The 13,048-nt window shown below is 43.5% G+C and overlaps 1 protein-coding gene and 1 non-coding gene across 5 annotated transcripts in view; both read left to right on the top strand.

The window, feature by feature from the left end:
- CDH13 (cadherin 13) overlaps nucleotides 1–13,048 on the top strand; it is a 1,034,896-nt gene that overhangs the window by 885,310 nt on the left and 136,538 nt on the right. For all 4 annotated transcript variants that reach the window (XM_047836387.1, XM_047836388.1, XM_047836389.1 and 1 more), the window contains one exon: nucleotides 228–368. In XM_047836387.1, coding sequence (XP_047692343.1) covers nucleotides 228–368 — 141 coding nt within the window. The remainder of the gene's footprint in view (nucleotides 1–227; nucleotides 369–13,048) is intronic.
- LOC125153852 (U6 spliceosomal RNA) lies at nucleotides 6,482–6,588 on the top strand. Its single transcript, XR_007147594.1, has one exon. It is a non-coding gene; the product is annotated as a U6 spliceosomal RNA (small nuclear RNA).

Below are 13,048 nucleotides of genomic sequence, written 5' to 3'. Positions count from 1 at the left end.
ATGAAACAGTGTGGAATATATCAAACGTCCCTTTAGATAAGGACAGGACATCGATTCCACCCCCACGACCATGTCCAGTCTGTGAATCGGGACTGTCTTGTATTAGAGAGGTTCCAAAGGTATGGTTATACGAATGGGTGAGATCTGTGGGTGTAAGGGGGAGGCCGAGGAAGGACACGGGGGCAGCCTAAACCTTACACCACCTTGTCTGTGGTTTTCCTCTATAGACTCTGGAAAACCCCAAGTATGAATTGATCATCGAGGCTCAAGACATGGCCGGACTGGATGTCGGATTAACAGGCACGGCCACAGCCACCATCATGATCGATGACAAGAACGATCACCCCCCAAAGTTCACCAAGAAAGAGGTAAGCGTCTGCGGCCCCAGCGCCTCTGCAGGTCGCGGCCATGGTGGCCGATCCGGGTTAATCCCATGCACCACCTGCAGCCCCAGGGCTGGCTTCCAGTTTGCAAAATCCAAACACTGCTTTGTGGGAGAGGGGGTGCCCTTTCGCCGGAACGCTTTCTCCTATTTGTATCTTCTGTGCGCGTGTGATGCTGGGAAGCGCTTTGTGAGAAGGAAGGCACTGAATCTTGTTAAAGTCTGCAAGAAAAGAACTTCTAATGCCAAAGCGCCATCTTCGTGGTTTTATCGGTGTTATTTAGCGCTGAGTTAGGAGAGGCCCGTTGTGATTTTAGCATAACAATAAGTTTTTTTTTTTCAGCAAGTACAGATTGAAAGGCCAGACGGAACAGCAGCAATAAGGTAGAGCAGATTTTCTTGGCAATAACAAGGTGGCCCAGGAGCTTATAAATAACAGCCAAGTTAGCTTGTCCAGGAGAGTCACTATTTACTCTCACTTCTTGTGCTTTTATGATTGTGGATCATGGCTGCCGGTCCCCATTTATTCCAGCGAAGCAGTGTTTGGGGGCAGGCTGAGTGCACAGAATCGCATTCGGTTGCCGAATTTGTATCCAAACTAGGAAGTTATTCGCACCATGGCTTTGACGGAAATGGGCAAATGTCATGGCTCCTTTGGGGGTCAGGGTCAGAGCCAAAGATTCGACCCCCCCCACTTGCTGACCCAGAGCATCGAATCGGTAAAGACAGCCCTTGCCATTGGCAATGGGGCCCTCCGCCTTCATCCGTTGCCTCGTTGGACTGCGTGAGGTTGGTTTCATTAACCACTTTTTGCCAGTAAGAGAGCTTCCTTTCAGCTCACAGAGTCTAGATAACTGCTCCAAGGTCATGGGCAGAGGAAGTGACAGAAATGGGATGCAAAATAGCTCCCAGTGAGTCATACAACTGCTCCCTGATGTGTGGTTGATGTTTCCACCCTCCCTGCCATTCAGAAAAAAGGCCCATGTCTGGATTTGCCGTTAACTCACCCCTCTGTCTAGAGTCCCAGGGCCACCCCAGATGGCTCAGGAGGGGGAGCGCTCCGGCTCCCCAGCCCCCTGTCCCCAGACACACATCACTCGTTCAGGGTGGAAATCTCCCCTTCTCCCGGTGGGGGGGTCTGGCCGCTCAGGAATCCAGCCTCAACATGCCACAGGCCAAATACTGCTTTCCATGACATGTGCCTATGACTGCTCCAACAGATTGCTCACTATTCCCGGGGTGCCCAAACTGGTATCCCCCCCGCAAAAAAAACTTGTTTCACGGGTTCCACCATTGTGGGGCAGGGGAAGACTTCGGGGTCAACTAGACGTGGGAAACACGGAGTTGAACAGAAAGAAGGATTTCTTTTACTGCAGGACTTTGAGGTACCTTTAAAATGCTTTGTGTTTCTCTAAGAGGAGCAGAGTCTGTAGGGTTTTCCAGACCTTTCTGGCCCCAGGAATAACTGTTCCTGGGTGACCTCATTATGTCTCACTGAGCTGGTGTCCCATGGAATATTCACTGGGGATACTGGTTTATCTGCAGAATTTCTATTTCCAAAAAAGTCCTAAAGGCATGTTTTAATATTCAATAGAGACAGGAATGAAAATAACAATTGGATAATCCCAGTCTAAAGTAAGAAGGTCTATCAATGTTGCCAAGCGTGTGAGACGAATTAGTTATCTCAGTGTAACCCTGAACGTAACACCCGTCACAAACTAAATGCCTTGAGTGAGAGATGTGCATTGTTGCCGATACCGCTGAATTCAAGGAAAACCTGAACGTAATTCTTAAGTCGAGTAGGAGACCCCGAGTAGCCTCATGGAAAATGGATTCACCTGTGGATGTCGGCAAAAGCACAGAACTTCTCTTTCAACAGACATTGGACAATAAGCTTGAGATGCCCACAGAGCGAAGGTGATGTCTCAACTCATACAAAAATAAAAGGGATGAAATGAGAGGGACCGGTAGCCGTTGGGTACATGAAACGCTCCCTCTAGGACATCAGATGTCCCACAGGAGCCTTTGTCCAATGTTGGACAAATGAAATTCACAGTGAAATCTGCTATTGTGTTCCTGCATGCATTTGGGATGCCAGAATGGCCAGAGACCGTATAACACAGAGGGGAAGAGGTGGGTTCTGGAACCAGAACTGGATTCAAGTCCCGCCGTGGATACAAATCTGTCAACCACCTATGTTCTCGTTTCTTCACCTGTTGCTGGGGCGGACGGTGGAGCCTATCTCAGTAGGTTCTTGTGACTGTTATGTGAGCCCGTGATGGAGAGCATTGAGATAGTGCGGGTCACCCACAGTTCTCTAGAGTGTCGGCGATGAGAAGAGTGGTAACAAGGCAGGTGGTGGTGAGGACAGTGCTGGGATAAAAGCCGTGAGGAAGGAAATGGTGGTGGGCAAGAGGAGGATATCGTGGCGACGATGTTTCTAAAATGTAAAAGGTTGGGGCGCCTGGGTGGCTCCATCAATTAAGCAGCCACCTCTTGATTTCAGCTTTGGTCATGCCAGTCCATGAGTTCGAGCCCCCTGTCGGGCTCTGCACTGGCAGTAGTCCCGCGCCAATGTGGTGACACCGTGGCATCACCAGTTTCCGGATTCCTCTTATCTTTCTTCTCTACCTTCTCCAAGGCTGCCTCACAATACAATAGGGTCACTGCAGCACCAGCCATCATGTCCACATACCAGGAAGAAAGAAACGGGAAGTGAGAAGGGCTAAGAAGGACTTGCTACCTAAGTAAAAATCTCCCCCAGAAAGCAACTTGGCCTTGTATGTCCTTAGCCTTCCTTATCTGTAAAGGAGCCCAAGAAATAACTCCATCTGTAGGTGGCATGTTCCAGTCTTGGACAATATAGAGATTGTTACTGAGAGAAGGAAATACTTTAAAGGTTTTTTTAGAAAGCCAATTCTAGGGCACCTGGGTGGCTCAGTCAGTTGAGATTTGGACACTTGATTTCAGCTCAGGTCATGATCTCAAGGTTCGTGAGTTCAAACCCCGAGTCGGACACCATGCTGACAGTGCGGATCCTATTTGGGATTCTCTCTCTCTCTCTCTCCCCCTTTCTCTCTGCCCCTCCCCCGCTTGTGCTGTCTCTCAAAATAAATAAATAAACTTTTAAAAATATTTTTAAAAGAATCATATGTTATCTTTATTGATGTTGACATGGCAGTTCAAATCACAAGACATTTAAGTCTTCACCCAGGTGCTCCCTGGGTGATTCCCTCCTCTTCGTTCATTGGTTTCTCAAACAATCAAGGAGCTACTTTATTTCTTGGGTTAGAAGTGTACTTTTTCCTCTTAATCAACTGTCTGATGCAGAATGATGTCAGGATCACATCTATTTATTACATTCCTTTGCCGCTCCTGCTTCACATTCCATTAAGTATTTTTAATAACTTTTTTGAGATAGAAGTCCATACTGTAAAGCTCACCCTTTTAAAATGTATAATCATTGGCTTTTAGTAGACTCACAAAGTTTTGCAGCCATCACCACTATCTAATTCTAGAACATTCCATCACCCCAAAGAAACCCCATGCCCGTTAGCAGTCACTCCCCATCCCCATATCCCCACGACCCCTAACAACTACAAATCTTCCTTGTATTGCTATGGATTCACTCATACTGGAAATTTCGTATAAATGAAGTCATGCAGTATGTACCCTTTTGTGACTTGCTTCTTTGACTCACCATGTTTTCAAGCTTCCTCCGTGTTGTAGCATGTATCAGGACTTCGTTCCTTTTTATGGCTGAATAATACTCCATTCTATGAATTTACAACATTTTGTTTATCCATTCATCCACTGATGGACATTTGGGCTGTTTCGATTTTTTTGGCTATTGTGAATAATGCTGCTATGCACATTCATGTTGTACAATACACTAAATTTTTATCTGAATTTTCTCTCAATTCCCTAATAGTTAGAAAGAAAAAGAAGTTACCTATAATATTGTTCCAAATTGGGAGACTATAATTGCTTACCTGTTTTATTGAAACATTCCAAAATGTCTTTCTAAATTGCAATTAAGAGGCGCTTGGGTGGCTCAGTGGGTTAAGCATCTAACTCTTGGTTTCGGTGGAGGTCATGATCTTGCGGTTCGTGAGTTCAAGCCCCACATCGGGTTCCATGCTGACAGTGTGGAGCCTGCTTGGGATTCTCTCTCTGCCTCTCTCTCTCTCTCTCTGCCCTTCCCCAGCTCACTCTCTCTGTCTCTCTCTCAAAAATAAATAAATTTTAAAAAAAAATAAATAGGGGCGCCTGGGTGGCTCAGTCGGTTAAGCATCTGACTTCAGCTCAGGTCATGATCTCACGGTTGGTGAGTTCGAGCCCCATGTCAGGCTCTGTACTGACGGCTCAGAGCCTGGAGCCTGCTTCAGATTCTGTGTCTCCCTCTCTCTCTGCCCCTCCCCCACTCGTGCTCTGTCTCTCTCTGCCTCTCAAAAATAAAGAAATGTAATAAGAAAAAAAATCAAAAATAAATAAATTACTATTAATACAGCTTATTCAATTTTACGGACTTCTTTTTAAAAAAAATTTTTTTCAACATTTTTATTTATTTTTGGGACAGAGAGAGACAGAGCATGAACGGGGGAGGGGCAGAGAGAGAGGGAGACACAAAATCGGAAACAGGCTCCAGGCTCTGAGCCATCAGCCCAGAGCCCGACGCGGGGCTCGAACTCACGGACCGCGAGATCGTGACCTGGCTGAAGTCGGACGCTTAACCGACTATGCCACCCAGGCGCCCCACGGACTTCTTTTTTAAAAAGCATGTAACTTTTGTACAAAAAAATACACAAATACTGAGTGATTTCATTCGTTACAAGTCAAACACGAAACCCGTATCAAGAAATAGAGCATGATTAGCAACTCAGAAACTTCCTAAAACCCTTCTCATTCGCCTGCCTAAATGTATATTGCTTAATCCCACATACTTGGAAGTTTCCTTGTTATTTCCTTTTATTGACATCTAGCTTAATTCCACTCTGGTGGGAGAACACACTGATATGATTATAGTCCTTTGCTATTTAGTGAGACTTGTTTTGCAACCCAGCATGTGATCAGATTTGATAAACGGCCCATGTGCACTTGAAAACAATGTGAAATCTACAGTTGTTTGAGTTATTAGTTGTTTACAGTTATTTTTGTTCAAATCTTCTATATATGTTGTCTGTTCATCTTTCTATTCTGTAAGTTCCTGAAAGAATACAATATCTATTATTGTAGAGATATCTATTTCTCCTGTTGCATCAAATTTTTCTTTGAGTATTTGAAGCTGTGTTATTAAGCGCATACAAATTTAAAATTGTTATATCTTCCTGATGTTTTGGTCTTTTATTATTACAAAACTTACTCTCTACCTCTGGAAATGCTTTTTGCTTTAACATTTACCTCCTCTGGTAGTAAAATGACTACTGTAGCCTTCTTAGGGTTCGTGTCATCATGCTATATTTTTTTCCATCCTTTCTTCTCTCAAGTTTTCTCTAATCTCATGTTAAAGTGTGTTTCTTATAAGCAATGTATATTTGGGTTTTGATTTTTTTTTCCACTTCTGGTAATCCCAGTCTTTTTACTTGGATCAGTTTTTCCATTTACATGTAATGCAAAGACCATATATTTGAGCTTAAATCTACCAATTCTAATACTTATTTTCTGTCTGAGTACCTTCCTATAGTTATTTTTCTCTCATTTCTCACCTCTTTATTAGTTAATCCATTATTTTTGTCGTCTAATATTCTACTATAAATTATTTATTACACTTAATTTTCATATTCTTGTACTAGTTTCTGAGAAGTTGAAATATACATCCTCGACTTACAGAGTCTAATGTGAATTAGCATTTTTACCACTTATGGATTCTTCAAGGACTTTAGGGCAAGTAAATTCCCTTTACCCCACTCCTATATTTTAAGATATTGTTGTCATGTTTTAACACTACATGTTTTACATTTTGCAAAAATATTATTTTATTTAATAAGCATTTATTCACCCTTTATATTATTACCTATTCCTTCATGTTTCTTTGCTTCCACATGGGATAATTTTCCTTCTGATTAAAGAATTCCTTTGTATTTTAAAAATAGTGCAGGTGTGCTCGCTTCGGCAGCACATATACTAAAATTGGAATGATACAGAGAAGATTAGCATGGCCCCTGCGCAAGGATAACACGCAAATTCGTGAAGTGTTCCATATTTTTATGGAAACCAATTTGACAATAAATTTCATATATTGAAAAAATAAATAATAAAAATAAAATAAAAATAGTGCAGGTATGATGGTGATAAATTCTCTCTTTTATTATTATCATCTTTCTTGCCTGAATTTTTGATGTATATTTTCACTGGGCACAGAATCTCAGTCGATAGTTATTTTCTTGCAACACTTTCAAGGTATCATTTCATTGACTTCATTAACATGTCAGTTAACATTTATTGAAAGGTCAGCTGTCAGTATTCCTTTCCTCTCCATTGACAGAAATGTGGCCCTTCCTCTGGTTGCTTTTAATAACATTTCTTTGCTTTTGCTTTTCCACAGTTTTATCATGGCATAATGAGGTATCATTTAATTTGTTTTATCATACTTGTTCCTTGTTCGTAACTCTTCAAATATTTCTTTTGACCCATTTTCTCTTTTTCTTAGACTCTAACCATACGTATATATTAACTTTCTATGCTTCTGTTTTCCCTCATTCTTTTCCAGTTCACAAATTCTCTCTTCTGCTATGTCTAATCTTTTATATCCATCTATTAAGTTCTTAATTCCATTTATTGTACTTTATTTTTTTAAGTTTATTTGCTTATTTTTTGACAGAGAGAAAGAGTACAAGTAGGGGAGGAGCAAAGAGAGAGAGGGAGAGAATCCCAAGAAGGCTCTGTGCTGTCAGCATAGAGGCAACACGGGGCTCGAACTCACAAACTGTGAGATCATGACTTGAGCTGAAGTCCAGAGTTGGACGCTTAACTGACTGAGCCACCCAGGCACCCCCAATTATTGTACTTTAGGTATAATTTCCATGAATTTATTTTGTAGATTAAAATTCTCTGCTTCAGTTTTGCATTTTATCTATTTTTTAAATATATAACACAGAGTTACTTCAAATTCAATGTCTGTTAACTCCAGTATCGAGATCCCTTCTAAATCTCTGTCTATTTTCAGTATTTTTCACTTGCTTTTTTGGTCATGTGTTATGGTCCCTTGGCCTGCCTAGAATTTTTTTTTAACTCTGAATAACGCATGTGACAATTTTTTAAAGGCAATTTTGGACTCTGGCTGATGTTGTATTCTACCAGAAAGGGTTTACTTTTACTTTCTGAAACCAGTGGGAGTAGAAAAAGATAACTTTAAATAAGTCTGGGATCTAGTTGGTTTATTGGGGAGTTTCAGTCTTTTATGAGGGCTAATCTACTTCCTGATTTCTTGGTCTTCTGGGGTCCTGACTGCAAGTCTGGTATGTTTACAGAGGCTCTTCTTCCTCAGATCCCGAGCCTCATGTCCCTGTGCCATTACAATTTAGAAAAGGCCTTCAGGTAAAAAGCTGATAGGATATTGGCCTCCCCTCACTGAGCTCGCTTCCCGCTCTGCACGATCCTGGACTCTCAATTTTTAAAAAAAATTTTTTTTCAACGTTTTTTATTTATTTTTGGGACAGAGAGAGACAGAGCATGAACGGGGGAGGGGCAGAGAGAGAGGGAGACACAGAATCGGAAACAGGCTCCAGGCTCTGAGCCATCAGCCCAGAGCCTGACGCGGGGCTCGAACTCACGGACTGCGAGATCGTGACCTGGCTGAAGTCGGACGCTCAACCAACTGCGCCACCCACGTGCCCCTGGACTCTCAATTTTGACTGCCTTGGGAGTTCCCCAGTGCTTTCACACAGGTGGAGTCTTTTTTTTTGGGTGTTAAATACACATTCTCAAGTCATTCTAGATTTGAGGGTTGGTCTGGAAGAACTTTGCTCGGATTACCATCCGCAAAGATCAGTCTTTTAATCGGAAGTATCAGGGAAAGGCAGTAGTTATGTGTATGGAATTCACTGTGGCACAAAACATCCTAACATCTTCATTAAAAATATGGATTGGGGGCCCTGGGTGGCTCAGTCGGTTGAGCGTCCGACTTCAGCTCAGGTCATGATCTCACAGTTTGTGAGTTCGAGCCCCGCGTTGGGCTCTGGGCTGACAGCTCGGAGCCTGGAGCCTGCTTCAGATGCTGTGTCTCCCTCTCTCTTGACTCTTCCCCTGCTCATGCTCTTTCTCTCTCTCCTTCAAAAATAAATAAATATTTTTAAAAATACAGATGTTTTGAAGGGGCACCTGGGTCAGTTAAGTGTCCGACTCTTGATTTCAGTTCAGGTCATGATCTCACTGTCATGAGAGCGAGCCGCCTGTCGGGCTCTGTGCTGCGTATGGAACCTGCTTGAGATTCTCTCTCTCCCTCTCTGCTTCTCTCTCTCTCTCTCTCTCTCTCTCTCTCTCTCTCTCTCTCTCAAAAATATGGATTGAAAAACTATAGTGAAATAGTTTGTCAGGGCACTCATCCTCCCATTCTATTTGCTTTGCAATCAACTCATTTTAGTGAAAAGGTTAAATAACTTTTGTGTCTCTTCCTTGATATTCGTAATCAAGAAGTGACTCGAATAGCAAGAGACTTGAACTAACCGCATGATCCGTGGCCGGGTTTTCTTTCTGATCCCCCCACTCTTGAACTGACGTGACTCTCTGGAGTCTCCTTCATTCTTTTGGATCTTCTCCTTCGTTTTTGGTTGTTTGGTGGTTAAGAAATGCCTTTGTGTGCCTTCTTTCACCGAAAGTCTATTTAAAGTGAGTGTATTTAGGGACACCTGGTGGCTCCATTGGTTAAGCGTCCAACTCCGGCTCAGGTCATGATCTCGCGTTTCGTGAGTTCAAACCCCATGTCAGACTCCATGCTGACAGTACAGAGCCTGCTCGGGATACTCTCTCTCTTTCTCTCTCTGCCACCCTCTCACCGCCTGAGCTTGCTTGTTCTCTCTCTCTCTCAAAAATAAGTAAATGAGGGGCGCCTGGGTGGCGCAGTCGGTTAAGCGTCCGACTTCAGCCAGGTCACCATCTCGCGGTCCGTGAGTTCGAGCCCCACGTCGGGCTCTGGGCTGATGGCTCAGAGCCTGGAGCCTGTTTCCGATTCTGTGTCTCCCTCTCTCTCTGCTCCTCCCCCGTTCATGCTCTGTCTCTCTCTGTCCCAAAAATAAATAAACGTTGAAAAAAAAAATTTTTTTTAAATAAGTAAATGAATGGACTTTAAAAAAAAAATCAAGTGAATATATTTATCTACTCCTCCAGTCTTCCATGCACCATAGTTGAGTGCTCTCAATCAGTCTCTCCTCCCATAAGAGTATACTTCCCTTAGGAGAGCCCTTTAAAATCAGATGTGCCTGTGTCTTAACACGGACTACATAATTATACATTCTGCTTGCTCAAAAGAGATTAATCCAGAAAGCCAACCACATATTGCTTAGAAGATCAAACCCATTTCAATTATCTGACTCAAATATCTTTTCTGGAAGGTGGAGTCCAAGGCATTTTAACAACCCGCTAAATCTTTAAAGATGATTAAATGTTATTCCAAATAGCCCGTCTTCCCTCTTCCCATGAAGCTTTTTATAGCCATCGTGGTGACCTACGTGAGCCTTTTTTCTGTGACACCGGGAAATCGCATATCTGACAGTTTTCTAAGAGTCTGAAGTTTTAAATAACACCAAACATACACTATTGGGATTTTCATCCCCTGCTTTGTGCAGGGTGATGGGGGTGGGGCGGGAATCCCAACTTGTCGGGAAATGGAATATTTGGAGAAAATAGAACAGTGTAACTTCAGCGACGGGTACCACCGATTCCCAGCTGTACAAACAGTAACATCACTTCCGATGACATCAGTTCCTGGTCCATCGCTGTCTGGGCCAACACCTTGTCCAAGGACTCCAGAGACCATCTACTGCGAATTGCTTTTCCAACTTCCCATCACATAATTAACGAGGGGTTACCTGCAAAACAGCCAATACCCAGCATCCCCCATGTATCTTCACTTGGAAAAGGTGAGTTCACTGCTTTCTTCCCCTGCACCAAGGTCATAGAAAAACATGAAATCATCCGCTAAATCTCCCAGTGTTCCAATGTCACAAGTCCTGGAAACAGCAGGTCTACAGCTGGATTTCTTGACTAAAAGAGAGTGAAGGGAAACATTTGTACAACTGGAAGCATGCTCTATAAATAGAAGCCATCATCCAAACAGGATACGTCCAGCTAAGGAAAAGGGTGCTGTGTGCTTTCCTGAATTGAATTGTTCACGGACAGTAGGGTGAGGAATCTCGCGTTGTCGAAAATGCCCATGCCGATTCAAAACTGTGTGAGTGATGTCAAAACATCTGGACTTTTTAAAGTGAAAAAATGTAATCTGCCCTGTGGCTGGTTCTTCAAGTCTCTTGTAGAGGTAGACCAGACAGCCAGATGATTTATTGCATTAATCACTCTTTCATAATTGTATTCATGATGTGTTGATCCCCACCATCCCTGTGCGAACCTCTGTGCAAATTCCATGCTTCTGCTAACCCTCTGGTTATGCTCCGAGGGTCAGTGCAACTCAGTGGCAATAAAAGCAATTTTTTACTACAGCTGGCGGAGTCTCACCACGGGGCCACTGCAGAGCACAGTGGCCTCCGAAGACTTCATCCATCTGCTTCTATTCAAATGCAACATCTCACACGAAGAGCAACAAACACAAAGCTATAAAACATACATTTTGTAACTCTAAGAATACGACATTACTCCACCTCCATACGTGGCTTGCAGAATGAGAACTTAACTGTTCAAAAACAGAAAGCCCAGGGCCACAAAAATGGCACGTGGTGGAGAAGTGAATTATCCACGCCCCCACGGCACATGGCAGCCGTTTTGTTCTGGACAGCGTCAGAAATAAGATCGTTGGGTCTTATGCGTGGGTGGTTTTAAATACCGTCCCCCCGGTCACAGCCTCCTTTCCTCTCAGGCCACACGGAAGCCCTATTTCTCCCCCCAAAACGTCACGCTTTGGCATATGCCTCCGCACCGCCGCACACTCTGTTCCCGTCTCCCTGGAATGCCTTGCTCCTCTGTATCCGGAAGACTCCCAGTTTCTCCTTCAACACCCAAATTATGAATCCCCTGGGAAGGCTGCTGCTTCCTCCTTCTTGTTCCCACAGACACGAGGCATATCCTGCGGCGTGGTGTGATCACGTCACCTCGTCCTCGTGCACTCATACAGTATCTCCCTAATACCGTCTAAACGCGTTGGTGTTTTGGCAGGACGTCATTTTCATCATTGCCTAGCGGACAAAGCGTAGGGGCGACATCAAATGTGTAATTAGAGACGAGCTTACACTTCATGCAGCAGATACCTATTTCAGTCTCGTGTTTCTATCTCAGCTTCTAATATGCCATTAAACATTCTTCTGTTCCATATCGTATAGTGTTATATGTATGCTAGTCTATGCTGTCATGTATTATCCCATATGTATTCTATTCCCATATGTGCACATCCTATCTGTACACATTTTATCCCTAACGTAATAGGTAATATCGACCTTCCAGTGTGCCATATAATTAGATGACTTACTTGCTTTTGGCATTCTCCCCAAATGAGAATATAAACTCCACAAGAGAGGACATTTGTCTCTTCTGTTCTCTGTTCCGGCCCCAGCACCCAGCCTGGCATGGAGTATATGACCAAATAAGAGGTGAATGAGGGGACAAATTATAAATGGTCGGCAGCAAGCAGCAGAGGCCATCAAAAAATTAAAAAGTCATGTTGTCGAGGGGACGTTTGAAAGAATCCCACCCAGCCCCCTGGTTTTAGAGATAAGGGACACCGCTCAAGGCCGATAGCAGATCCCAGGCCCGTCTGGCTGTGGCACACGTGGCTGTTACCAGTGAAAAAGTCAGGGCCCTACAGTGACACAGAAGTCATGAGCAATCCTGAGGTGTATCGTTTTACTGTGGTTCACTGAGAGCTAAGAGGGTTGGAGTTAAATTCCTTCCCAGAAGTGAATAAATGAATCTACATAGACTGCAGGGCACCCTGAAAGTTCTTCTCTACCCATCAAGGAAAGAGAGAGAGAGAGAGAGGGAGACAGGGAGGGCCAGGGAGGAAGAGAAAGGCAAGCCCGGTGTTAGTAAATAATGCCTAAGGGAATCATTAGAGTGGGGACAGGCTCACCTTATTCTGGGAACTTACAAACAAGAAGGAGAGAAAATATCCCACAACTCCAGACTGGCATATGGGCTCATTGTTTGAAATGGGATTAGACGAAATGATCCAGAATTGATTTTCATATAGTCACTTCTTTCCAAACTAAAGTCTGTTTCTGTTATAGACTGAATAGCCATTTTCCCCCTGTTGGAAGCATTGTATTTTGCTGTCGGCCTGCTCACATCTAAGAAGATAGGGATTTATGCGAAGGATCTTCTTCAGCCTGTACTACCTGAATGTGCCTAGGCTTGCATATTACACACCATAACCTTATATGGTTGCTTTTCAAAGTGCATTGATTCATTCATTCATTCATTCACCAGCACATCCATCAGGCATGAGTTCCATGCTTCCTCTTTGCCAGGCAGTATATTAGGCTGAGATACAGTGCAGTGAGCACA

The sequence above is a fragment of the Prionailurus viverrinus genome, chromosome E2 (genome assembly GCF_022837055.1).
Source record: "Prionailurus viverrinus isolate Anna chromosome E2, UM_Priviv_1.0, whole genome shotgun sequence".
NCBI classification, from domain to species: Eukaryota; Metazoa; Chordata; class Mammalia; order Carnivora; family Felidae; genus Prionailurus; species Prionailurus viverrinus.
The sequence above is the reverse complement of the archived record's forward strand: the minus strand, read 5'-3'. Positions and strand labels throughout refer to the sequence as shown.